Consider the following 26724-nt stretch of genomic DNA (forward strand, 5'->3'; position numbering starts at 1 on the left):
AGTCTTATAAGGACACCATGAGGGCAAATATGCTAAGAGTGTCTTCGTCTGTCGTTCGCGGTTTGGAAGCCCATCCTTCGGTCGGTCGGCTCGCGACGCCAACAAAACGCGCGATCTCCTCAACCAGCACATTGTCCGCCACTGCACTCCCAATCACTGCAACCGGACCACCCCCCAGTGCTCCCGTTCCTACGTCTCCCCAATATGGCGACCGGATCCAAGAACGAAGACGGAAAGCCGAGCTGCTCAAGCAAGGAAAAGAACTTCGGGCCGCGAGCCAGCCGGGCGGGAAGACAAGCCCTTTGAGGAAAAGGTTTTGGAAAGATGTTCATGTCAAAGAAATCCCACAAGGGTATCAAGTGTATTTGGACCAGAGACCCGTGCGGACTCCCAGCAAATCAATCCTCACAGTCCCGCGCTCCAAGCCGCACCTGGCCCATGCCATCGCCATTGAATGGGATCTGCTCGAATCGGCGCAGCAGGCATTGAAAAACCACAACATCCCTATGACCTCAATATCGGCTCGAGCGCAGGATATTATCGAGACAGAGGCGCGGGGTGATGGCAAGATCCGAAAAGACATCATTACAGTCATGATGCGTTACCTAGACACGGACACATTACTGTGTTGGGCACCAGCGAACACTTCGGCATCGCAGTTGGAAATGCAAACCGAACGGACAGAATCACTACGTGAGGTTCAGATTCGGACAGCCAAACCCATAATCAGTTATCTAAGCACGTCCGTGTGGCCTGGTGTTGACATCAAACCCGTACTGGATGAAAACAGCATCATGCCTACGCAGCAGGATGAAACGACGAGAAGCGTGATCCGTGGGTGGATTGCTGGCCTTCCTGCATATGAGCTTGCAGCTCTTGAGCGTGCAGTATTGGCTACGAAGAGTCTACTTGTTGGTACAAGACTGTTGATTGAGTGGAGTGAGGAGTTCCGGGATATGCAAGAAAGTGGGAGTCAGAAGCGATTTGGCATTGAGGAGGCGGCCGAGGCCTCGAGCCTCGAGGTAAGATGGCAGACCAGGATGTGGGGGGAAGTCGAAGATACCCACGACGTGGATAACGAGGATATCAGACGCCAGCTAGGAAGTGCCATTCTGCTTGTGAGTGGAAGCCGATAGCGTGTCAGGGGCATGTGCCAAAACCATGTATATTCATTTGCGGTGCCAAAAAGGCAGTGCTGAGTTCTCTCTGAACACAGATGTTTGAACTGGATCACATGTAAACTAGCAATGGGGCGATACTAGAGGAGGAATCATACGACATGATCCTCGATAAACTATTAGACCTACATATGTACGAGGTAAAAGTAGCTGGATGGTGAGCAGCGCCTCACCGTCGTCTCGCCTTGTTTGTTATGGTCGACTCTCAGCTACCAGCTAGTAGTGAGTGAGTAACAATCTTCTCCCCTTCCCATCACATACTTCATACATACTTTACTTGGACCCGTATATCAAGACCCTGACTGTGATGAGACGGACTCCCGTTGACAAAACGTGGTATTGGCTCGGCCCGATTGGCGACGGGCCAGCCACAGCCACCACCACCACCACAAAAAAATGACGTCTTGTTCGATCCCCAGACGTCGACGATCTCCCCGATCAACGCTTCGGAGACTTGTTCTGTGCCATGCTTTTTCTTGTCTCGGGTGGACTTTGCTCGACGATGGTATTTCCCGGCTGGGCAAAGAACCTGCCTGTCTGCAGAGGTCCCTGCGTTAGAGCGTTAGAGGCGTTCGATGGGGCGCACAGCTCAGCACCGCACCGCCCAGCGGGTTGAGAAGTGAGAAGTGCAAGTGAGCAGGGGGGGAGTATATGATGACGATGGATGCTGCAGCTCCTACAAATGGTACAAAGCATTCTTGAAATCTACGCTCTCTCTAACCGTTACTCTTTGGGCTCACAGTATGAGCAGAAGGACAGACACTTGAAACTGCTTCGACATCGCATTTGTTTGTTTGATACCGACTACCTCTGTTTGTCTTTATTTCCTTGCGGGAAGGAATCAAACCCACACGCTGGCATTATTCGTTCCACTGCACAGAAGCTGCACGCGAGGGACTTGGGTTACCTAGACCACCTAGACCCCTCCGGGACGTGCTTCCACCAGGCACAAGATGAGGATCCCGCTCTTCAAACGCCTGGTCATCACGGCCTTGAACATCCTCTTCCCGCCGCTGGCCGTCATGCTCATCACGGGGCCGAACGAAGACTTCCTCTTCAACTGCGTCATGTTCATCCTGGCCATCATCCCCTCGCACATCCACGGCTTCTACATCTCGCTCACCTACTTCAACCGCAAGAGAAAAGTCCGCAGGGGTGTCTACCCGGGCAGACCGAGGCATTTGATCTGGAGCGACCGCGTCAACAACGGGGGTGCCTCGAGGAGGGAGATGGAGAGATTGAGGTACGAGAAGGACCAGGGAAAGATTGGTCGGCGAGTCAGCCACAGAGTCACAGGGTCGTCCGGGAGTGGTGGTTCTCGCAGACGGATCGAGGACTGGGACGACGGATACAAGGAATACGCGGTGAGTCCGCAAAATAGCCGGGTTGGGAGACGCAGCACCCGCCACAGAAACTACTCTTAGATCTGAGATCGGTGAGAGCGGAACGAGGTCCTGGTTGCCACGACTCTCCCAGCAGAGAAGCAATGTTCTTGACTGCTATCTCTCACTCCACCTGGCGGACGGTGACTTGGGAGGGGCTCTCACGATTCGGCCATCCTGGGTTACCGATGAACGGTATGGTTGTGCATTCCTGATAGAACTGGAGTCGGTTGAAGGCGTGAATGCACTCTACCCTCTCGCGGCTCTCGCGGACATCCAATGGCCTTTGTATTGGGACGACGATCAAGACCACAGCCTCAAAAGGACTTTGCGTGGCCGAACAGACGTTCCCATTGTCTAGAGAGAAAAGGACTGAAGTAAAACACGACTCGGCCCACACACCATGGTTCAAACTCACTCGACTTGCACGTTTGGAAATTTCTCTGTTTGTTCTTCCTCTATTTTCTTAGTGTCAGTATCTATATCCCCTTGAGATTGTCTCATTTGCAATACTAGAGGAGATGTAGAGATCGGAGTCAGCTCCCTCCGGGCAGCTTCGTCTCCATGCGCTGGAAAGAAGATACATCTCTTCTTGCGCGTTAGTACGCTTCGCAGATTCATGTGTACCATATCCTCATCCGTTGTCCGTCCAAAAAGCCCATATTGTGTGGCCCTTTCCTACCCGCCCACTGCCCGTTTGTGGCCGTCGAGAGTTTGCCTTGTGGCATAATCCATGGGATATCATATCATACAACACATTAGAGAATAAAAATTTATCATGCCATCACCCATGCAGCGCAGGCCCAGTCTAACGCGTGTCGTTGATTCCTGGTCTTAACCGTGTTTCTTCCGCCGCCCCGTTACTATCTGCCTCTCCATTGAGTTGGAAGATCGTTAGAGGGGAGCAACCGGAACAGGGTACTAGCTTATGTCGGTCGCCTTTTCTCGTTCTTTCTCCCTCTCCTTTACAGAATTTTCGTCACCCTTGGAGGGTAAAGGATACGGGCTGAAATCGCGACTGCTAGTGCTAAAAGTCGACTGCACCGGAGGATGCTTCTCGCCATAGGTGCCACCATTGCTGCTGGACTTGTATGAACCTTGTTGCTGCGGAGGAGGAAAATCATGGTTGTTCGGTACCGGCGTATTGATCGACCCAGGATCCGTTGACACAGGACTGATGATACTGTCCATGTTCCCGTCACCATCCAAAGTCACAGCATTTAACCCGCGTAGGCCGCCTTCGATGTCCCTAACCAGGCGTACAAACTCTTCGGGCACCAGTCCACTCTCGCCGGTCCTGGGATTTTCGGCCACCAACCAACCTTGGCCATGTCGATATGACACTAGAATTATCTGCCCTTCCTTCAAGGGCAATTCATTTTGATGCTCGCTTTCGAAATCGAAGAGTGCGACAGCCTTGCCGTGCATTTCCTCGTCGGGACTGGCAATCGTAAACGAATAGTCTTTTGAGAACCGGGTATCGTCTTCGGCGTCTGAGTATTCGTCTTCAGAGCCGGGACCTCCGTCGCCATAAGGGGAAAGATTGCGTTGTAGAGGTTTGGCAAAGTTAGAGTCGCGGTGTTGAGGCTCGTGCGGAAACCTCAGGGTGTTGGTATCGTATGTTTCGACAGCTTCACCGGGCCCGTCTGCCTCCTCAGGATGACCGGCTGCGCCAACCACAACGCCGCGATGAGGACCTGCTGCTCCGGGCGACCTCCCTCGCTCATTGGATTTATGTTTCTTGTGCCTGCTCGTGGTGACAATGGGGGATTGGATATCCTCATCTTCGCTATAGGGGGGCCCATCGTCTTTGAATGTCATGGCAGGTAGCCGATCCCGACTAAAAGCGCTGGGGTTTGTTTCTGATATCCAGGGCGGCGTCGCTGACCATTGGCCTCTGGAGTCGTCCCATGATGAGATCGCTGGGTCGGAAAGTCTTCTTGACTCACTCGCTGGTGTAGAGAGACCCGATTGATGCGGAGGGGGCCCGTAGTGTAAAGGGTGCGTTGTCAAATATGCAAAATCTCGGACGAGGGTATATGGTAGACTCGAGTGGAAGGCGGGAAAGACATAGGACGTCGGTCGAGACTGCGGAAGGTAGGAACCTTTTGAAGTTGTGGAATAAGTCGACATCCGTCTTTCGGCATATGAGGTTGGCCTTTGCGAGCTCGTCCGCCGCGTATTCGGGGTGGTAGTGATTAGAGGAGGCAGACTGGGAGGAGATGTGGTGGCTGCGGCCAACGGAGGAGACATCGCAGGTGGTGAGGCTGTGATGGTGGCCATCCTGACCGTACAAGAAGGATGGGTTCGGTCGCGAGATGTTTAGATAGCCAAGGAGGCACAGGTGTCGCAAACGAAGAACGATTGAATTGTTATCCTTCGCCGAAGCGCACCTATAGGCACGAGAACGAGCCAGCGAAGAGCGTGCGTTGGGCGGCTAATAAGGCGTCCCCAGTGCCAATGGCGGCGGTGAATCTGGAGAATCGAAGGAACAGCGCAGCGCGCGCGCTTAACAAGGAGGGACAATGTCGAAGACGAAGGAAAAGAGTGGAAAATCAGAAGGGCGTCCCCAGCAGCCAGCTACGAGCAGCTGAAGGGTCCTAATTAGAATAACGAGCAGTGTGAGAACGTCGAGTCCAGTCGTCGAGAATCAGGCTAGGCGAGAACGGCGAGAGCCAGATCTAAATATAGCGATCAGAGACAGACGTGATGGGCCGAAACGCAGGCAAAAGTCCAGAGTATGCGCAGGGATTAGAAGAGCAAGAAGGTCAGGCGATGTGTGCATCGAGGAGGTGGTGTTGACGACGAGTATGACCAGAATTGCGCTGGAGTCAGGTAAAGCAGGATGATCAGGCCAAAGCCTGGTAAAGGGACCGACTTGAGAGTAAATATGCAAGGTAGTCGAGATCGAGGAATTGGGTTCGCCTTGAGAATGGACCTGGATCTTGAGAAGAGAGGAACCGGCCTTGAGTGGCTAATACTGCTGTAACTGCTGTGACTGGGCCATATGTAAGCCCTGGCTCTGCCTCCAACTGGAATGGCACCTAAACGGGGGGTAAGAGAGCACAGGCAACCTCCAACCACAGGCGGCCACAGGCACTACAGGCTCCCCACAGTCGTCCGCTAGGCGTTTCAGATGCCGCCCAGGTCCCGCTAGGCTTCGTGCTTCCAGTCCTCGCTTCTATCAGTATGGAGAAGTTTAGCCGCATCTTGACCCAGAACCGGGAATTTTCTGCCTGCGCTCTCCGATCTGATCTCGAGTCTCGACAGCCTGGGCGTTAACCACCAAGAGGGCCAAAGTACCTTGTGCAAAATATTCGTTCACAAAGGAGCTCGCAAGTTGGCCTGTCCTGTTCTATCACCAGGCTTTATTCAAGCCGCGTACCAAGGTCAGTTCCAACACACCAGCATACCCTCCCTCTCCCTCTGCGCATCTTGTGATGACTATCTTATTGGAGCTGTCCTATTCTCTTTCTGCGGACATCCACGAATAATACGCAATTTCAAACCTCTGACTTCGCCGCTTTGTGGCTTGCTTAAACTACTTGTCTCTCTCCACATATCCAGAGAATCCGCTGACCTAGAAGCCGGCAGTTATACCATGTTTGCTGTAGAACAATAACGCAATTCTGTCCTTCTCGCATCATGTCCGCAGATCCTCGACGTGCTCGCCTTCAGGCGCGAACACAGACGCCGCAACCTGCTCAATCAACACCACAACCCCCATCGTCGTCCGTGCAAACTCCTCCCTCTACCGTGACTGCTCCTACAGGACAGAGTCATTTGCAAGTCACGTCCTCTACGGGCCTCGACGGTACCATCGATCCATCCACTCCGCCCGCCACCGCGACGTCGACAACCCTCGCACCCGCCACACTGACATCTCCTGCTCTACCTAGTTCTTCACAGAATGAAGTCCCCTTTAAGCTCAAGTTTTGTACAGTCTGTGCCTCCAACAACAATCGCTCCATGGAGGCCCATCTTCGTCTCTCTACCTCGGAGCACCAATACCCCGTCATCTCCTTTGGGACGGGTAGCTACGTCCGCTTACCAGGTCCCTCTATCTCACAACCTCAAGTCTATAACTTCAATACTACCTCCTATACGAAGATGTACGACGAACTGAACGCGCAAGACGCCCGACTGTATCGGAATAATGGCATATTAAACATGCTTGATCGGAATAGGAAGATCAAATGGGGACCAGAACGGTTTCATGACTGGATCGTTGGCGCAGCCAGGATGGAGGCCTTGAATCGCGGCGATAAAGGCGCTGCAGGAACGGAAGGAGGCGTTGTGGACGTGATTTTCACCTGCGAGGAACGTTGTTGGGACGCCGTCGTGGACAATTTACTCGACCGTGGAGCGCCTTTGAATAGGCCTGTTCATGTCTTCAACATCGATATTAAGGATAACCATGAAGAAGCGCTGGTTGGTGGAGGAGCGATTCTTGAATTAGCCGATAGCTTGAATGAGGCGGCCATTCAGGAAAGGCAAATAAGTGGCAGCCAAGGGTGGGAGAACGGAACTGGGGCGGCCAGGATGAGCTTTGACGAGAAAGTTCCTGAGATTCTTGCTAGGTGGCAGGAACGGTGGCCGAATCTACCAGCGTTGTGGACTCTGTCGTGGTTTTAGAGAGGAAAGATGGCGGTCAGATCACAGGATGACATGTTGAACCAGGGTGGTTCGTCACCCATTGAATACTTAGCGAGGCGCTGGAGGGTTTTCGGTCATGACAATAAACCCATGAATTCAAACCGCGGTAATATATGCATATAGGGCTTTCTATATCTTACTCGCCTTGTCTATTCCCTTTTCCCTTCTTTCCCGCAGGACTTCCTTTCTCAGACCAATCTCTACGTCTCTTGGCCCTTCTCTGTTGAATTTGACCAGCACAACATACTCGTCATCTCCCTTCAAAGTCGAAGCCTTCAACTCAGGACCAGGTTTATCCAGGGCAAGCACGCTTCGGCCATCCTCGCCGAAGCTCGTGCCGATGGGGGAAATGAACTTATCCTTCCACGGCACCGGGGTCCCTTCGGTCTCAATCCGCCTCTTTAGTACGGCCCTCTTCCTCAGGATGTCTTCCTCGCTGTCACCAGGGCCGTCAAGTATCTCCGAGACCAGGTAGAGGAGCAGAAATTGCGGCGGGAACAGGATGATGTCCCCGCTCCTCGCCAAGCTCAGCCAATCTCTTGCGGATCTCCATTCTGGCGTCATGGTCTCGATCTGATCTGCTGTTGCGTGCACGCTGGGATTGCCCTTCTCTGCCGGGTCGACAAAGTAGACGTACATCTGCGTGGTGAATCGTTTCGGTACATTGGGTGGGGTGATCCAGTGGGTGAATGGGATGAGGCGGTCCGTGTCGAGGACCGCATTTGGGGAAACCGAAGATAGCCAGGACTTGAAGGAAACCTTGCCCTTGTGTACAGATTCGCGACCCTCCTTTCGTACGGCCGTGCTGACGGGGAGGAGTGACTCTGCGGTCCTGGATTCGCGGGCCAATAGAATCCCCGTCTCTTCGAACAACTCCCTGATGGCGCCCGTGCGGTAGGCGATGTTTTCCAGATGTCGATTCACATCTGTAGGATCGCTCGCCACTTCCCCGTCGCTGGGCTCTAGGTTGCCTCCGGGAAACACATGTGCCGAGGGAAATGCACTGGAGGTCTGGACACGGTGAAGAAGGAGAATCTCATTGTTCGGGGAGACGAGAATCGTGCTGGCCGAGGGAGACGCCGGCTTGGGAGCTTTGTGCTCGCTGTAGCCTCTGACCTCGAACTTGGGTTTCTGTTTCCCGGACATGGTGAAGGCTCCGTCTGTACAGCGGGTTTTCAAATTGCCGACAGTTCGGTATCGGTGGGAGGCGAGGCAGTACTGTCTAATATTCGAGTATAGCAGTCGGTACAGCAAACGTCTTGGTGATCGAGGGGAGGAGAACCGACAAGGATACAGGTATAAACCACTAGAGTCTAAAAGACGAATATATGAAGACGCAAATCTACATTTCGAGGTCCGAGGAAACAAAAACATTGGAGGAAAATTGGTTGTTAAATCGGGAAATTCGAGTGAGATATTCTGTAGACCGAGGCTGATCAGAAAACAGCAATGACCTGTGGGGGTGAGAGGAGGATGGAGAACGTGTCATGGTCCTTCGTACAGAGTCACAGCTGGGCTACTAATTCGGCTTACACTTATGTGCGAGGCGCGTGTCATTCGCTGGACGCTCCGGTGCCTTGCAGAGCCGACAACACGCCGAGGTCCATATTATTGAGTGAAGGGCGGAGAAGTACAAATAATAATGTCTATAACCTACTGTATTGGGTAGTAAGTCAGACAGGTGTGAATTTACAACTTTGGCCCGTGACTTGTACGATGTATGTATTTCGAACTGCCTGTGGGTATGTCATTCCAATCATGAAATCATTTGCAACGTCGAAACATTTGGGATGGCGTAAGCATCAAACTCCCGCAGACCTAGACGCCCCCTTCGCCCTCGCAATGCTATTATCCCGCGCTTGTGTCAAGCCTCTTAGGAGTAGAGCTTCTTCTCAAAACTGTCCAACCCATGCACGTTTCCTTCGGCTTGGGCACTGACTGTCCGGAGCTCAAACCGCACGTTCCCACTGGCCACTCCGTTGCGGAACTCGGCCAAACTCTTGCAACCAATATCTTGCAGAGAATGTTGCACACCAGCTAGCAGGTAAGGGACGAACTTGGTAACAGAGCCTCGATCCAATACAGCTCCCGAGACACCCTGCGCAACCAACAATCGATCACCTTCCGAAAAGTATCTCGCCGTTCCGGCATTGCTGGCCTTGGAGTTCTTGCCTCCCCCACCGGCCTTCTTGTCTTCCATGGCATCGATACTGCCCATTCCACGATATGCCTTGACGAGCTTACCTTCACGGTTGATGTAAGACTGGCCAGGAGATTCCGTAGTACCTGCGAGAAGACCGCCCATCATGACTGTCGAAGCACCCATCGCGATGCCCTTGACAATGTGGCCAACGTTCTGAATACCTCCGTCTGCAATACATGGTACGCCGAATTTGGCTGCAAAGGACGATACGGCGTGAACAGCCGTAGCTTGGGGTCGTCCCACAGCCATGACTTCCTGTGTGATGCAAGCGCTGCCGCTGCCCATGCCAATTCTCAGGCCATCGGCACCAGCTGCGATCAGGTTTGCGGCTTGTTCCCTAGTCACCACATTCCCTGCAATCACATCGAGTTGAGGGTATTTCTCCTTGATGTACTTGACCATGTCGATTTGATACATGCTGTTTCCCTGGCTGCTGTCCAGGATCACGATGTCAAGTCCAGCTTCGACCAATTTCTGCAGTCGGATCTTGTCCTCAGGTCTGGTACCTATCGCCGCCGCCGCAATCAATTGTTTTGAATGTGGTAACTTGGAGGCAAGAGGGTAGTTGAGGTTCTTGAGAAGGTCGGATCGCGAAAGGAGTGACACTAGGTTGCCGCTTGCGTCAACGATGGGCAGTTTACCCTTCCTGGACTTGCGGAGGACATCGTTGGCCTCAGCCAAGGTGGTGCCAGCGGGTGCAGTAATCAGATCTTTCGACATGACCTCTGTGACCAGGTCGTCAGGACGTGGGTGGAACTGTATATCGCGAGTGGTAATGATGCCAATAAGCTTGGACTTGAGTTGCCCGTTTTCTATTCATGGCTGTCAGTTACTGCATTCACCAGTACTCGAAGACAGAACGCAGAATGTGGCATCTTTCTCAGACAGAAATCTCCATAATTCCCCATTGCAAGTTCATGCTGCGGATGAACGAAAGTTTAAAAGGGTAAATAGTTTTGGACATCATCGAAAGGCATGGGCAAATTGACCCTTGGCAGCATAGGAGGACGTACCGGTAACTGGAAATCCGCCAAATCCCCACTTCTCTTTCAGCTCTTTGGCCTCCCCAACGGTAGTCTTGGGGCTCAAGACAATAGGGTCGGAGATAAAACCGTTTTCATATCTCTTGACTTTGCGAACCATATCGGCCTGCTCCTCAGCGGAGCAGTTATGGTGGATGACACCGAGGCCGCCAAGCAGAGCCATATGGATAGCCATCGAGTCTTCTGTGACGGTGTCCATGGGAGAGGAGAGAAGGGGCGTCTTCAAAGAGATTCGTTTGGTGATTGGTGAGTCGAGGGTGACCTCAGACGCAGCAAAGCCTGTTCAGGGGTATCAGAAATATGGTCTCCGAGGAAAAGAATTCTGAGAAGGACAATACCAATATATCCAGGCAGAATGAGGAAGTCATTGTAGGTAAGAGCACCGTTTTTGTTCGAGTCCAAAAGACTATGGATGTCCAGGCCATCACGAGTATCGTAGTCGGACTGGAGAACTTGGAGGGCTGTCCGATAGTCGAGTATCTCCCCCTTTCGCGTGACAGGGGTGCCGTTGGCGATGTCTCCGTTGGCGATCGGCATTTTGATAGTAAGTCTGAAAGAGGTTCTACAGCAGAAGAGTGTCGGACAGTTGGGCTGCTGGGGTCAGGGAGTGCCTTTCCAAAGGAAGGGGAAAATTTCAGAAAGTCTGGATCGGAAGAGGAATTTTTGAGTGAAAAGGCGGAGAGTGGTGGCCCCTGCACAGCCAATAGCCTCTGTGTGCGTGACTGGCCAATTATCGATGCAGTTCGTTAGCACTCTTGGCACCCGCGTCCCACCATCCGTTTTGAGACCAGATGTAAACAAAGCGTCAAGTGAGAAACTGCAGGGTTTTCCTTCTGCCATCAACTCCCCAGGTGTCGTTCAGTAAAGTCAGACTGCCTGTCGAGTTCAATCTCACTCTTTAGGTCTCGCCTATCACTGGCTACTATTCAGGTTGTCAAAACGTCGAATTTGCAATTGTCGAAGTCCCATCACCGAATCGAATGACACCTTGCGCAGACCGTTGAGGATGCGACGCAAGCCTCGAGTACGATCGGATCCAAAGCTCTTCTATGTGAAAACTGCGTCTGAATTATCTTCGGGATGTCGCACTACGCTCTTCGCCGAGCACAAACCGACAATCAATTCGTCTTTCCTCAACGGCAGACATCAGCAGCTTCCACTGCTTCGTCCGCCTACTCTGGGGCATCGAGTGCTTTTCTCCCCAGTCGTACAAGCACCGTCACTTCCACCAACTCCAGTGTCTACTCTAGGGCCTCTCCGGGTCACAAGCGAGCGAACACGGTCATAGAAGAGATGACGCCCACCAGGACATATGGAGGAAACAGCAGCGTGGAAAACAGCCCTGACCATGTTTATCGCAATATCCGCCAAAGTCTGCGCCCACTTCCTCAAGCTCCATCGCCAACGTCGACAACCAATGCCCGCCGACCGAGCCCCTACCATGTGCGAGCTCACACCATCGACCGTTTTCCTCAGACTTCCTCCGAAGATCCGTTCGTGGACAAGCATCTACATGAGCATCATCAAGAGATGCATCAACCCAGGACGCACACTCACCAAAGTGTATCAAGTCCGCATGCGAACACCTTCAAAGCCCCTGACCTCCAAGAGCTACAGAAATCTTCTACGACCTATCTGAAAACCTTGTCAAAATTTGCCCAGGGCGGTGATACCGAAGAATTTCGAATCGCAGCCCCTCGTCAGTCTGTCACCGGGCTACATAATCGAAGGCAGTTGAAACGCACTGACTCGGTTGCACCGGGCGCTCAGTCGATGACAAAGAATTACGGCTGGGGTGAGAGAAACTGGATGGACAAACAACGGCAATTTTTGCAGGCGTACGAATACCTCTGTCATATTGGTGAAGCGAAAGAATGGATCGAGGACATCATCAACAAGCCGATTCCACCGATTGTGCAACTCGAAGAGGCTTTGCGCGATGGAGTCACATTGGCAGAAATAGTTCAGGCATTTCATCCAGACCAGATCCTCAGGATCTTTCGCCATCCGAAATTGCAGTTCAAGCACTCGGACAATATTGTTCTGTTTTTCCGGTTTCTCGAGGATGTCGGTCTCCCGGACCTATTTCGCTTCGAGCTGATCGATCTATACGAAAAGAAAAACATACCGAAGGTAATCTACTGCATTCATGCTCTGTCCTGGTTGCTCTACCGCAAAGGCATGGTTGACTTCCGAATCGGAAATCTGGTTGGTCAACTCGAATTTGAGCATCATGAACTGGAACAGACGCAGCGAGGCCTCGACAAAGCTGGGATTAGCATGCCTAGCTTTTCGGGAATGGGCGCCAGCTTTGGTGAACCTGAACCTGAGCCAGTGGAAACGGAAGCCGAAAGACAGGACAGAGAGTTACGCGAGCACGAAGACATCATCTTAGACTTCCAGAATCAAGCCCGCGGTGCATTGGTCAGACTGCGACTAGGTGATCTGATGCAGAAGCTTTGGGACGCTGAGGAGTTCATCGTCGACATCCAGTCGCGCGTGCGCGGTGACTGGGCAAGGCAAATTGCCGACTACAGGCTCCATATGCAGCGTTTCGCCACAAATCTCCAGACTGCATCCCGAGGATTTCTCGTAAGAGTACGACAGGAAAAAAAGGCTCAGCAATGGAAATCAAGAGAAAAGGATGTTCTCAAGCTTCAAAGCCTCTTTCGGGCTGGCCAAGTCCGGACCCAAACTCGTGCCGTCAAGTCACGGGTGCGAACACATGAGGCCAGTATCTGCAAGCTGCAAGGTGCCATACGAGGAGCACTCTCTAGGCGGGACGCTTTCGATCAATACGAGGCTACAAGGACAACCGAAAAAGAAGTCATGTTGCTGCAAGCTGCAGTTCGCGGGATGCTGGCCAGAACCGCGCTCCATGACGATTACGCATTTCTGGAAGGCCAAAGTGATGCAATCACTCATATTCAAGCTGTAGCAAGGTCGTTACTCGCAAGAGCCACTCAGAATAAGATGCAGCATGGACTGCTCAGCTCGACACCAGCATGGATCTCGTTACAGGCCACTCTACGAGGGGGTCGAGTCCGTGCCCAACTTACTGATCTGAAGCGGTCCTTGAGATCGCAATCAGCTTCTATCAACAAATTTCAAGCGATCCTCAGAGGCGCAAATACAAGGGAAGCCTTCAGCTCGCTCAAGTTGTCCCTCTTACGACAATCGACTAGCACTATACCTTTGCAGGCCGCAATCCGTAGCTTCACATTGCGGAAGCAACTGAAAAAAAAGCACCAAGATCTGGAAAGACATGCGCTTAAGCTCATCCAGCTTCAAGCACTTTCTCGCGGAGCACTTCTAAGGATCCGAACCGGAGAATTGCTCGCGGAACTCGGTGAAACCCAGGAGGAAGCAGTTCAACTACAAGCTCTGATTCGTGCCATGCTCTGCCGTAGTCACGTCGGAGACTTGCTAAGTGAGTTGGACATGCACGATGAATCCGTTACCGAACTGCAAGCCCTTATAAGAGCTGCCAGTATTCGCTCCCAGTTCAGAGAGAAGAAGCGTTACTTCAAGGAGAACATGGAAAAGGTTATCAAGATTCAGAGCGTCGTTCGGGCCAAAATCCAGGGAAAGGCATATAAAAGCCTCACAGCCGGAAAGAACCCTCCTGTTGGGACATTGAAAGGTTTTGTGCACCTTCTAAATGACAGTGACTTTGACTTCGAAGAAGAGGTGGAATTTGAACGACTTCGCAAGACCGTGGTACAGCACGTCCGCCAAAATGAGCTTGCAGATCAGTACATCACACAGCTAGACATCAAAATTGCTCTCTTGGTCAAGAACAAGATCACCTTGGATGAAGTTGTCAAGCATCAGCGACACTTTGGCGGCCATGTTGGTGCTCTCCTTCCAAACTCAGATATTGCTTCCAAAGATCCGTTCGATTTGAAAGCACTCAACAAGACCTCGCGCCGAAAACTGGAGCATTATCAGGAACTATTCTTCCTGCTTCAAACCCAGCCTCAGTATCTGTCGAGACTGCTCAGACGCATCAGGGAGCAGGCCACTGCGGAGAAGGAGTGTGATCGAGTCAAACATCTGGTCATGGGCATTTTTGGATACGCTCAAAAGCGAAGGGAAGAATACTACCTTGTCAAATTGATTGCCCGGTCCATCAAAGAAGAAGTTGACTGCTCCGCATCTCTTCAGGAATACCTGCGGACAAATTCCTTTTCCAATAAGTTGTTTGGAGCCTACAGCAAGTCAACCCGGGACCGCAAGTTCTTGAGAGACATCCTCGGACCCCTCGTGAAAGAGAATATCATCGACAACACTGCGCTCGATCTGGAAAGTGACCCTCTACAGATATATGTCTCTGCCATCAACAATGAAGAGCTGAGAACAGGTCGACGGAGCCAGAGAGATCCCAACGTGCCAAGGGAGGTGGCCATCCGAGATCCGGAAACTAGAGCAACTTTCATTGCCCATATGCAGGATCTTCGAGATATCACAGATCAGTTTTTCCTTTGCCTGGAGGACTGTCTGCATCGAATGCCGTTTGGTGTCCGCTTCGTTGTTCAACAGACACACGGACATCTCGTTGCACGATTCCCCGGCGAGGACGCTGATTTTGTACTTCAGCTCGTGGGCCAGTGGCTGTGGCGTCACTACCTCCAACCAGCTCTGTTAGAGCCCGAGAAATTTGGTGTCGCTGATCGAGCCATGACACAAGAACAAAAACGTAATCTCGGGGAGATAGCAAAAGTGTTGAACCAGGCCGCTTCAGGTCGTGAGTTCGGCGGCGAGAACATTTATCTGCAACCCCTGAACAATTATGTACGCGAGTCTATCAGTCGATTCGCGGCGATCTGGAGTCATGGTAAGTTGATCAGTCCCGGTTGAAGTTCTTCAAGCTAACCGTTTGGGTAGTAATATCAATACCGCCAGCAGAGGAACACTATGATATTGACGAATTCAACGATCTTTATGCGAAAACAAAACCGACCCTGTACATCAAAATGGCTGATATCTTCTCCATCCACAAGTTGTTGTCCCAAGAGATCAGTTCAACATGTCCAAACCAGGACGATGTTCTCCGCGACATCCTGAGGGAATTGGGTAGCGTCCAGAGCAATGAGAGTGAACTCAGGGGTGTGAGCTCAAGCGAGATCAGCCTGACACTGAGCCCCAAACTACTCAATTCGGAAGATCCAGACGCGGATGTAAAAACTCTGTTGACCGAAACAAAACGATGCGTCCTCTATATTATCCGAATACAATCGGGGGCCAACCTCCTTGAGATACTGGTCAAACCAATTACACCAGAAGATGAGGAAAAGTGGGAGACCTTAGTCAATGATGAACTCGGCGCTGGCAACGGACGGCGTGGTGCTTATACTGACGTGCACAATCATCTCGACATCAGTTCACTGTCATATCCCGACCTCAAACGCATTGCTTTGGAAAACATCTTGCAGCTAGAGTCCATTGGTCGATTGACGCGGGCCAATCAGTACCAAGATCTTCTCAACGCCATCGCCATTGACATTCGAACCAAACACCGGCGAAGACTGCAACGACAGCGTGAACTTGAGAATGTGAAGACCACCCTCGCACGACTGAACGAGCAAGCATTGTATCTCGAGCAGCAGCTGAAGACTTACAACGACTACATTGAACAAGCCATGGTGACTCTGCAGAACAAGAAGAGCAAGAAAAGATTCGTGATGCCCTTCAGCAAGCAGTGGGAGCACGAACGCGAGCTCCAGCGTTCTGGGCGATCCTTCAAATTTGGCTCATACAAATACTCGGCGCGAACTCTGGCGGACAAGGGCGTGCTCGTCCACTGGCGTGGCTACAATGAACGGCAATGGGACCGAGTGGACTTGACTTTCTCTTCAAACGAAGTCGGCGTCTTCACCATTGACGGCAGCTCAGGGAACATGATGATCCCGGGAGCCAATGCTCAAGTGCCGCTCGACGATCTTTTACAGGCGCAGTTCAACAACACGCAATTCATGGAGTTCTTTGAAGGAGCACTGCGAGTCAATGTCAACTTGTTCTTGCATCTGATAATGAAGAAGTTTTATAATGAATGAGTGATGACAGCATGCGTTTGCATTCCTACAGACACATTCGGGGGATTGGATTGGGCACTCCTTGATGGAGGTCCATTTGGAAAGCGAGGAGGATCACATGGGCAGTGAGATGGTAATTGGCATTCTAAGCAATAGAACTGGGTTCAGCCTTGTAAAGTGTGCCACAGCCTTGTTACAAGGCCAGTGGTTATCTCGAAGTCACATGAGCATAGAATAAAAAGCCATTCGACCAAGTAATTTTGCTGTCGAAGCCTACGATGAGCACAGACAGGCTCTTGCACTCTGTCTCCTTCCCGTATTTTCTTTATGAGCCCATATGAGCCAAGGTCAAGTCAGTTTCCCCGAACTCCAAGTTGTTGTCTAGTGCTATCAGAAGAAATATCTGACCGGCAGCACAAATCTCAGCACTGGTGCACATCTCTATCCAGGAGCCCCTCCAAAGATAACTTCTAGCACTCACCTGATCACGTTCATAGAGGTCGATGCCATCCAGTGTTGGTAAGCGCAGCAGTGGGATCTGTCGCAGATCTCGGGATCCGGCCTCCCATATTCCAAGGCGATAGAGGTAGACAGCAACATATGGGTCCCGCGAACGTTTGACGAATCGAGAGCCCAATGTCCGAGTCCTTCGACCGCGTCCGCCCTTCCTCTCCCGTGTACATCAGAATCCTGTGATCCCTCGAGCTTTGTGGCAACGGTGTTGTTCCTTCGAAGGAGGACAAAAACGTCCGGCATTAGATCTGAGCGTGGGAGAGATGATTCGTCACACTGGATCCATACCCTGTGCACGGTCGCAGGATCGAGAGACTGGATACGCCACGCTACGAAGGGTACACGGATCGACCGTCTGTGCGGATCAGGATGAGGAAAACATGTGGTCGATCGTTCGGTTTTCTTGACAAAAGAACGGGACTGGAGGTGACGAAAGCGCCACCGCACCGCACATCAGCGCGCATTGCATGCACCACCCACACCAACCACGACCAACCTCGGAGAGAGTGCGTGATCGGAATGTTAAACACGCACGAAAGGGAAGGCCAAGGGAGGTTATACTTTGGCGCACGGCCGGTGATGATCCTGGCGTTCCCTGCCACACCTGCCTGCCAAGTTGTCATCAGCTTTTGCTGGGAGTGGAACTCTTCAAATGGTACCGTGTTTGGTGACGATGATGATGATGACGACGATGCAGGGAACAGACGCAGGACGCCGTGTCCTTTTCGACGCACGGCCGCTGCGCTTTTTGGTCGGCCGATGCCCCAGTCTTGAGCTGCTGAGATACAATGCTTGCTCGTTCAGCTACCAGGGCGGTTCTGGAGAGAGAGAGAGAGAGACAGGAAACTCACCTAAGCAAAAGGCGCTTTCTTTCTTAGTCCGTCGGGCTCGAAAGATCTTCTGTCTTGGTTACCCGGACCGTGAAAGCTGCCTCTCTGCTTAGACGCAGACTCTCCTCCTTTTTCCAGAGCTAGTATGGTTCTTGAATCTTATACCTCCTCATACCCTGTAAAAACTTATCTAGTCCAATCAGGACGAGACACAGTTCTGGCTTAATGGTGTGGAGTCAGGAATTCTTTCAAATCAACTCGCTGGCTCACGGGCCGTGGCCAAAGTGTATCCAGCTAGTACCTACCCATAGGTATACCGCAGCTACCGCAGAAGCTGATCGGCGGCTGGGGTTTTTGAGGCGGTGTTTGAAGGGTTCACCGAGCCCGGACCGAGTATGATGAGCCTACCAAAGCACCAGACAAAGGGTGATCGACGGGGACAAGTTTCAAGCCCGTCCTTCGTCCTCTTTTGCAACAGTCGCAGATCCTGGCCTGATTCGTTACAGCGAGAGTCAGATCCATTACTTGAGGGGAATTAATTCATCGAACCACGTTTGGGGCTGCTGGTCGTCCCCCTCTCTTCCAAAAGCAGGAATCGTCAATATTCCGGTGTGGTACAATACAGAATTCGCCTTTACAGAGACGAGGTCCTTTTTGACATCTGAGGAATTCTTTTCCGGATAATCTCTCCGGTGGTTAACGTTCTGAAATAGACGCCGGAAATGCAAGCTACAGCCAGGTACCCGAGTTTGTGCGCTGCAAGCTCCCCTCGTATTATCGTACCTACTTTGAAGAACGGCGGTTCGGTCAGGTCAGAAAGGCCCACTGCCCTCAGTCCCGCTACATTCGGTTGCCGGCGTAACCTGATCAAGTATTCGGTAGTCGAAAAAGAGACTTGGGGGAACCCAAGTCGGGGACAGGTAGTTCAGGAACAAGGACCTTTTGGATCTGTCCTGTCATACGATGAGATACAAATGCACCACGTGTGAACTAGTACTCGTATTTTGGGAAAACCAAGCCCCAAACAGTGCGACGGAGCGCGGACTCGAGATTGGATTATTATTACGCGGGGTGGAAATGTCATGAGACTCGCGAGGAAATTGTATTTAACAAACCACCCCGAGTCACGCGGAACCCAAAAAAGAGTGGACAGAGAGACGATGCTTAGCGAAGTGGTGGCTTGGGGCTGGACTGGCCGCCAGGCAGATGGCACTGGTACACCTTGGGAATGGAATTCATCCTGACAGCGCTCTTGATCACCCCTTTTTCCCATGGGAAATCGCCTGGAAGAATGCATTGGGATGGATTCCGCGGGATTTCTAGACGCGTGTTGGACGCGAGTTAGCTTTATGCCCTCGTGTGGGACATAGGGCATTTGTACACCAGATATAATATGCATGATGTCAATGGGAGGTTCCATAGGAAGAATGCGGGCTGGCTCTGATGGATTCAGGACCCGTCGATAAGATGCTACCGTTAGACAGGCTCTCCTATAAGGTCTCACCCTTTGGACCTGTCGCTTTGCCATGTCTGGATATCTGGGGGAACTATCGAATCGGAAGCGAAGTCGATCAGAAGTGAAGTGACGTGTTAGAGCCTCGACGCTTGACGAGGTGGAGAGCTCGGTTGGAGCTACGAAGAGCTCGTGGACCAAAAAGTTGGTATCGGCTCGTTAAGCCTGATCCCCCCTTGCATTGGAATGGCTGAAACGGTCGAATCATGGTGTGCATGACCTCCCTCGCACTCAGGGGTACCACCATCATGCGAGCGCGGTTTCTGCAAATCCCCGGTAACACTCCATGTGATATGGCCGATAGTCTGAGTGGGTAACATGCTTGAGAGAGGCTGTCGCGGGAGGGTGAGATGGTTCATCCCCGACCAGTCTTGTATAGCTGTTGGGCCGGACGGAAGTAAGCGGAAAAGATCAAAAGGATAGGAATAGCCGTTAGAATACGACACATGGACCTCTTCTTCCTTTGCTTCTTTGAATTGTCTTTCATCCCAGCTCGTGACCGAATATACCTCCTCAGGAAAGGGGGGAATAGGTGTATACCAATCTTGTTCTCTCTCTTCCCCGTACACCAAATATCTACCGAGCCGCAACACTTTTTGTCAGCGACCTTTACGCCATGGCACATCACCACAGAAACCCATCGATAGCATCTTCTACCAAGACTGTCACGCCGACAGACAGCTGGGAGTCGTACTTTGACTCGTGGAGGTTGGAGGATGGCGACGTGTCCGACATGGCACCACCCCCTGCGCCCACCATTATTGAACCGTTGATAGTAGATGACGAACTCTACCACCCGGAGAGCCTCCTGAACGCCCGAATCCAGCTGGATCGCAACCTGGGTTTGGATCTGGACAGGGATTTCCAGGAGTATCACCACGACTACCAGGACAGGTGCTCGCCCAAGGTGTTTGGGAGATTAAACGATGCCAACCCGGCCAACAAACGGCATGCGATTTGCGTTTCCAACCGACGGGCAATGGCAGCGGGATATTGTCAAAGCCACAATCGAAGAGATCGTCGCCCAGTGACAGTGTCAACACCAATCGATACTCGACCTGATGACGTTGATCGGACGGCAAATATGGGGAGGACCCAGCCTCGTCAGCCATTCGCGGCAAGGCAGGAGGAGAATAGCAGATCTGGCCATGCGTGCCATGGCGGCTTTGCGAGGAGGACCCTGCATCGGCGTCGATCGGAATGTCGTTTGGAGAGCTCAAGCACCAAAAGGCCACACAGGGCACTACAGCGCAAGGAACATTTCAACGGAGGCTTGGGGAACCCACAGCGAGCGGAGCCACCTGTAAGTTATTTTGTTTGTTTGCCCCTGGGGTGCGGTCGGGCCCCCTATGATGTGCCCTGGACAACTGCCCACGGGTATGATCTCATCACTTCCCCCTACCCACGCCACCCATCCACGCCCACAGCCTCCGCCTGTCATCCCCCGTCATCCCTCATCTGAAAGCCAGTGCGCCCCCAATTACGCAGCACCGGCACCACTGGGAAGTACCACTGCCACCAACTGGTACCTATTTCGCTAGCTGCTTAGCTACGTCTATTACCTGAAGCCTTACATACTTCGGGGTCATTTTTGCCCCTCCAACCACCTCCTCCGTCGTCACCCATCCGTCACTGACTCTGTTGTCTGCGCACCACCTCACCACCGTTCCCCTTCCGTTCCTTTCCAAGTTTCCCTCTCTTACAATCCAAACCATCTACACTCCCAACTCATCACCTCTCTCCTTTCAAATCTCCTCCAGCATATCTCCACTGTGTTTCTACCTCACCACATCTCATTTTCGTTTCTTCGTTTACGCCTGATACGCCCGCTTACACTTCCCCCCTCTCCGCGCCCCGCTTCCACCTCGCATCAGCCATCTCAAAAAACCAAGACTGGTCATTGGCACTTCACCTTATTCCGTCAAAGCTGCGTTCCGCTTATCCTGCTGCTGAATCATCCACTTCGCCGTTTCCTGCAACCACCGAAAATCTGGGCCCTGGGACCCTGCCTACTACTGCCTCCTGCCTACTGCCGTGAACTTTTTCTTCCATCTCGCAACCTCTTGTGTTACCCACTGGCACCGACCGCAGTCTCTCGAGATTCCTTCCACCTCTTCCTTCTTCTCTCCTCATATCGCCGCCCTGTGCGTTGATCTGCACAGGACCATTGGCTAAAATGAGCACCATTCAGAACCTCAAGAACTTTATACGTCATGGGAAGCAAGCCCGCGTTGCCGACCCTCCCCGCGATCATCCCACCACCAACGTCTCTGCAGTTCATGCTCAACAACAGAAGTATCACCACGGCGTCAGCGAACCTATAGGCAACCATCACAGACAGCAACAGCACCATCAAGTCCAACCTCAACCTGGTGAATATTCCGTCGCCGGCGGCGACAATCGAAATGTGGCTGCTCAAGCCGGAGCTGCCGCAGCCCACGCTGCGGGCAAGAACCAGAAGATCCAGGCAGATATCGAAGCCATTGTTGCCGAGGAGAGGGAGAAGGCCAGCAAGATGCCCCGCTATCCTGGTCTGGAACGATTTATCCTGGTCGAAAAGATGGGAGACGGCGCTTTCAGTAACGTCTACAAGGCCAGAGATACCCAGACCGGAGACGAGGTCGCCATCAAGGTGGTCCGTAAGTTCGAAATGAACTCGAATCAGGTATGCCGGGAGTCATGGGACACTGCCATGTCTCGGAAGCTTTCCCTTCCCCTTCCTTGCCCGCGCCCCAGCTCTGTCGTCCCTCGCATTGCACAGCTCCTCCCCACGTCTCTTTCCACCGTTCATTTCCTTCTTTAAAACCAGCTTCAAAACCAACCTCTTCTAACCTAGGGCGATGCTCACCTTCATCCGAACTTCAAAAAACAACCAAAGGGCGTGGAGGTGCGCACTTCCACCCTATCCGAACCTCCCCCTTACCACATACACTCTGACCCAATTGACGCATTCAAAACACTCCTAGCCTCCATCCGAATAAAGACTAACCTCTTGTTATAGCGAGCCAATATCCTCAAAGAAGTCCAAATCATGCGCCAACTGGACCATCCCAATATCGTGAAGCTCATTGACTTTTCCGAGTCCCGGCAGTACTACTATATAGTTCTCGAGCTGTGTCCAGGTGGCGAGTTGTTCCACCAGATTGTCCGCTTGACCTACTTCAGCGAAGACTTAAGCCGACATGTCATTACTCAAGTCGCCAATGCCCTGCTATATCTACATGAAGAGACCGGTGTGGTCCATCGGTACGTATTGGGACTGTAATGGCGGGTTTTGCGGGAGTAGCTAACCTCGTTCTAGTGACATCAAACCAGAAAATCTTCTATTTTATCCCATTCCATTTATTCCAACTCGCAATCCCAAACCCAGAGGGCCCGAAGACGAAGAAAAAGCCGATGAGGGAGAATTTATTCCAGGTGTCGGTGCTGGCGGCATCGGCCAAATCAAGATTGCCGATTTTGGTCTTTCCAAGGTGATATGGGACTCTCAAACCATGACACCTTGCGGTACAGTCGGCTACACTGCCCCTGAGATTGTCAAGGATGAACGCTACAGCAAGTCGGTTGATATGTGGGCTCTTGGCTGTGTGCTGTACACCCTACTTTGCGGATTTCCTCCTTTCTATGATGAGTCGATCCAAGTCTTGACGGAAAAGGTCGCCCGGGGTCAATATACCTTCCTATCACCTTGGTGGGACGATATTTCGAAATCAGCACAAGACCTAGTGTCACATCTTCTGACCGTTAACCCCGACCGTCGCTATACGATTCAAGAATTCTTGAACCATCCCTGGATCCGGAATACTAATGAGCCCACCTATGCTGCTGCAGATGCACCACCTCTCGCAACACCTTTGTATGTTCGCCAGAAGGAGATCGCCCAAGCGGGCAACCTCCCTGCTGACTTCCTCACCACACCCAATACACCGGGAGCAAAGCGAGCAGACTTCCGATCGCCTGGGGCTGTCAACCTCCGTGAAGTATTTGACGTTGGTTATGCCGTACACCGACAGGAGGAAGAAGCCAAGAGGAGAAAGAACTTCAAGCAAGGCTACCGAGGAGCAGGAATGCCTGGTGGACTAAATCCTCTAAATGAAGACGAAGACGACGAGGACGAAGATTACGAAGAAGAAGTATCCAGCAAAGTGCCGAAGAATCAGCAACCAGCCGACGTGTCGAGTATGGAAGCCAAGATGCGTCAAACCAATCTCGGAACGCAACCCTCTGCCGCGGCCCAAGCACGCGCAGCAGCAGCACCTGCCAGAAGCCAACATCATAATACTCAGCAGGAGCAGAGGGGATATGGCCAGCATAGCGCAGCAGTGGCGGCGGCTGCCAAGCAAAGCGTTGGGCGGCGGAACAAGCAGCCATTCGAATTGAGTCTGGACAACTCCACGTTGCTAGGCAGGAGAAACAAAATGGTAGCAGCCAACCCGAATGAGCCATCTAAATTGAGAGAGGAGCTGAGTGTGAGATGACGTGAATACCACGGAAAACAAATCATTGGAAAGTCACACGGCAAGAGGACGCTTTCGGGAATTCACGCCACCATCATACACTCTGTCCCCCCCTTGCGCACCAGAAGATCCAACAGGCCCATGGGCAAGAAAAGGAATGTGAGCGAGCGTTTAGTTATGCTTTGTCGATTTTTGTGCATACGGAATGGAACTGGGAGCAGCACGGCTGCAGGAGAAGGACGATTCGCAACCTAATGAACGGTTCTAGAAATGAATGCGACATGACAAATACAGAAACCACTCGCATTTTGCTCTACCTTTTTCTTTTACTTTCTTTGCCCTGTGCGATTGTTTTGTTTCTAGTGTCGAGGATTTCTAGCAGTCTCATGGACAAGACAGTGACATAGACGACACTCCACGAGTGTACAACGCTCGATAAATGTTTAATGTACGACATCATGTACGAACAACAAGTACGAGGTACGGATGGCCTCTCCACACAGAGCCTCGGCTTCCCCTCATTCACTCGCTCTCCAGCGCTTTATCTCTTTTGTTTCCCACAGCCCTCGATTGCGCCCGCCAAAAACCCACGCAGCCGCTCTCCACACACAGCACATCACAAGTCAACACTTTGTTTCGATGATCAATGCGTCCTAGTTGGGAGATCCACCTCCACACAAAAGTTGAGAGCGGATATGACCGATTTCCTTCATCAGGCTTTTCCTTTCTACAATGGCCCTGGCTCGGTTTTGGTACGACAACCGCCTCTTCGTCTTGCACCTTTTCTTCTTTGCTCGTCATCTGCCCTGTCTTGCCGCCACAGATTGACTCTGTTGTCATTGCAGAAATTTTGAAAGATATCAGTCAAATCAGATAAATACATATTGGCGGACTCTTTGGTTGAGATTTCCCCTCTACATTTCTCACCAAATTACGCCGACCACCCAAGATCAAATCTAACAGCTGATCTCCGACGACCATCAACAACCATAAGACTTCACCCTTCCCCCAAAAGAGTACAGTCCATGACCTTCGATCACTCCAAAGAACAACAGCAAGGCCACGGAGCTCCCCGGGGTCAACAGAGATTGCCTCCCGAGGCAAATCATCTTTCAGACACTCATCCCCCTCGCCCACAGTCACCATGCTCAACCCCCGGTAGGAGCAGGTCGGGCTCACCGACACCCAGCCAGAACCTCGAAAAAGAGTCATGGAAGGACAGTGAGCAAACTCTCGGTGCCTTCACCATTCCGACTGGAGGAGATGCAGAGGTAGCCGAGAAGCAACCGGGATACATGGCTGTCGGGGAGACTAAAGAAACTCATGAAATCACTGAACTTCAACGGTCCGATCTCGGGTTGCGGCAGACCCCATCCGCGGCACCATCCATAGCTGCAGCACCATTCGCATCTTATTGTTGTGGCCTTGAACAGTCGCATAGTCATGATGCTTCCGGGAAACCACGAGCCAGATCATCCTCACAGGCATCAAGTTCCAGAACACCGACACTGCACGAAGTGCCCAGTGAATTGGCGACTGCCAGTCGGGTCTCTACCGATGCTTATGGCAATACTTATCCAGAGGGAGGCAGAGACGCGTGGCTATGTGTGTTTGGCTCTTTCTGCGGCTTGATGAGTGCGCTGGGGATGATGAACACGTTGGGAACATACCAGGCATATCTTTCCACACATCAACTGCAAAGCAAGAGTGAGAGCACCGTTGGTTGGATTTTCGGCATCTACGCCTTCCTCTCCTTTCTCCTGGGCATGGAGATTGGGCCAGTGTTTGACGCCAAAGGGCCTCGTTGGTTGGTATTTGCTGGGTCTGTTTTCATGGTCGCCTCGCACCTCCTGATGGGGGTGTGCACGGAGTACTGGCACTTCCTGATTGTTATAGGCATTGTAGGTGGAATTGGGACATCTTTGGTGTTCACGCCCGCCATTGCCGCGATTGGCCACTACTTCCTGAGGAAAAGAGGCCAGACTACGGGACTGGCTGCCGCTGGCGGGTCCATGGGTGGGATCCTGTTCCCGCTGACACTCCAGGCACTGTTTCCCAAAATCGGCTGGGCGTGGTCGACTCGAGTTAGCGCATTGATCAACCTTGTTCTCCTCATCTTTGCCAACTTGTTCATCAGATCACGGCTCCCGCCACGCAAAGCCACCAAGGAAAACATTCTCCCCGATATCCGCATCTTTCGGGATCCGGTCTTTGCGTTGACCACCGCAGGGGTCTTCTTCGTTGAATGGGGTCTTTTTGTCCCTCTTACCTATCTGAGCAGCTATGCCCTGAGCCACGGCGTCTCGACCTCGTTCTCATACCAGATCATCGCAATCCTGAACGTCGGTTCATGCTTTGGTCGATATTTTCCAGGTTTTGTCGCTGACAAGGTCGGCCGGTTCAACGCCATGGTTGTGACCATCTTTTTGTGCATGGTGTCGACGTTGGCGTTCTGGCTTCCGGCCAATGGATCCATTGCACTGATCATCGTCTACGCACTCGTGTTTGGGTTCGCTTCCGGCTCAGGAATCTCGCTGACACCCGTCTGCGTGGGACAGTTGTGCAGGGTCGAAAATTATGGACGGTATTATGCTACCTGCTATACTCTGGTGTCGTTTGGCTCCCTGACCGGCATTCCAATTGCGGGACAATTGGTGACGGCGTGCAAGGGAGAGTATTGGGGGTTGATTGTATTCACCAGTTGCAGTTATGCGGCGTCGTTGATCATGCTAACGGCGGCAAGAGTGGTGGGCGCTGGATGGAGTATAAAGGCCATATATTGAATGAGATGACGATGATGACATTGGAAACCAGCTTATAGAAATATAATTATGGCGATGAAAGAGGATATAATGACGAATTGGCTGACAGAACGATGCCATCTTCATAGAGTCTAATGTCTATATGAGATCTT

At 52.0% G+C, this 26724-nt stretch overlaps 9 protein-coding genes across 9 annotated transcripts; 6 read left to right on the top strand and 3 right to left on the bottom strand.

Annotated features, from left to right (window-relative positions):
- Window positions 1-17: 17 nt before the first annotated feature.
- AYO20_05381 (hypothetical protein) lies at window positions 18-1136 on the top strand (the record flags this gene model as incomplete). The annotated part of the gene is made up of 1 exon (XM_022643675.1): window positions 18-1136. One exon carries the CDS (start codon window positions 18-20, stop codon window positions 1134-1136), a length of 1119 nt encoding a protein of 372 aa, XP_022500342.1.
- A 995-nt stretch (window positions 1137-2131) lies between these two features.
- Window positions 2132-2921, top strand: AYO20_05382 (hypothetical protein; the record flags this gene model as incomplete). The annotated part of the gene is made up of 2 exons (XM_022643676.1): window positions 2132-2542; window positions 2655-2921. 2 exons carry the CDS (start codon window positions 2132-2134, stop codon window positions 2919-2921), a joined length of 678 nt encoding a protein of 225 aa, XP_022500343.1.
- Window positions 2922-3481: 560 nt separating this feature from the next.
- AYO20_05383 (hypothetical protein) lies at window positions 3482-4843 on the bottom strand (the record flags this gene model as incomplete). Its single annotated transcript, XM_022643677.1, has 1 exon — window positions 3482-4843. One exon carries the CDS (start codon window positions 4841-4843, stop codon window positions 3482-3484), a length of 1362 nt encoding a protein of 453 aa, XP_022500344.1.
- A 1362-nt stretch (window positions 4844-6205) lies between these two features.
- AYO20_05384 (RNA polymerase II subunit A domain phosphatase ssu72) lies at window positions 6206-7195 on the top strand (the record flags this gene model as incomplete). The annotated part of the gene is made up of 1 exon (XM_022643678.1): window positions 6206-7195. The coding sequence occupies one exon, from the start codon at window positions 6206-6208 to the stop codon at window positions 7193-7195; it is 990 nt and encodes a 329-aa protein (XP_022500345.1).
- A 150-nt stretch (window positions 7196-7345) lies between these two features.
- AYO20_05385 (hypothetical protein) lies at window positions 7346-8362 on the bottom strand (the record flags this gene model as incomplete). The annotated part of the gene is made up of 1 exon (XM_022643679.1): window positions 7346-8362. The coding sequence occupies one exon, from the start codon at window positions 8360-8362 to the stop codon at window positions 7346-7348; it is 1017 nt and encodes a 338-aa protein (XP_022500346.1).
- Window positions 8363-9089: 727 nt separating this feature from the next.
- AYO20_05386 (inosine-5'-monophosphate dehydrogenase) lies at window positions 9090-10999 on the bottom strand (the record flags this gene model as incomplete). The annotated part of the gene is made up of 3 exons (XM_022643680.1): window positions 9090-10231; window positions 10433-10741; window positions 10801-10999. 3 exons carry the CDS (start codon window positions 10997-10999, stop codon window positions 9090-9092), a joined length of 1650 nt encoding a protein of 549 aa, XP_022500347.1.
- Window positions 11000-11542: 543 nt separating this feature from the next.
- Window positions 11543-16518, top strand: AYO20_05387 (hypothetical protein; the record flags this gene model as incomplete). The annotated part of the gene is made up of 2 exons (XM_022643681.1): window positions 11543-15299; window positions 15350-16518. The coding sequence occupies 2 exons, from the start codon at window positions 11543-11545 to the stop codon at window positions 16516-16518; spliced, it is 4926 nt and encodes a 1641-aa protein (XP_022500348.1).
- Window positions 16519-19969: 3451 nt separating this feature from the next.
- AYO20_05388 (hypothetical protein) lies at window positions 19970-23831 on the top strand (the record flags this gene model as incomplete). The annotated part of the gene is made up of 4 exons (XM_022643682.1): window positions 19970-20656; window positions 21545-22018; window positions 22355-22599; window positions 22655-23831. 4 exons carry the CDS (start codon window positions 19970-19972, stop codon window positions 23829-23831), a joined length of 2583 nt encoding a protein of 860 aa, XP_022500349.1.
- A 1004-nt stretch (window positions 23832-24835) lies between these two features.
- On the top strand, window positions 24836-26593 carry AYO20_05389 (hypothetical protein; the record flags this gene model as incomplete). Its single annotated transcript, XM_022643683.1, has 1 exon — window positions 24836-26593. The coding sequence occupies one exon, from the start codon at window positions 24836-24838 to the stop codon at window positions 26591-26593; it is 1758 nt and encodes a 585-aa protein (XP_022500350.1).
- Between the last annotated feature and the right edge of the window lie 131 nt (window positions 26594-26724).

Source organism: Fonsecaea nubica (assembly GCF_001646965.1).
Source record: "Fonsecaea nubica strain CBS 269.64 chromosome Unknown Scaff31, whole genome shotgun sequence".
Taxonomy (NCBI): Eukaryota; Fungi; Ascomycota; class Eurotiomycetes; order Chaetothyriales; family Herpotrichiellaceae; genus Fonsecaea; species Fonsecaea nubica.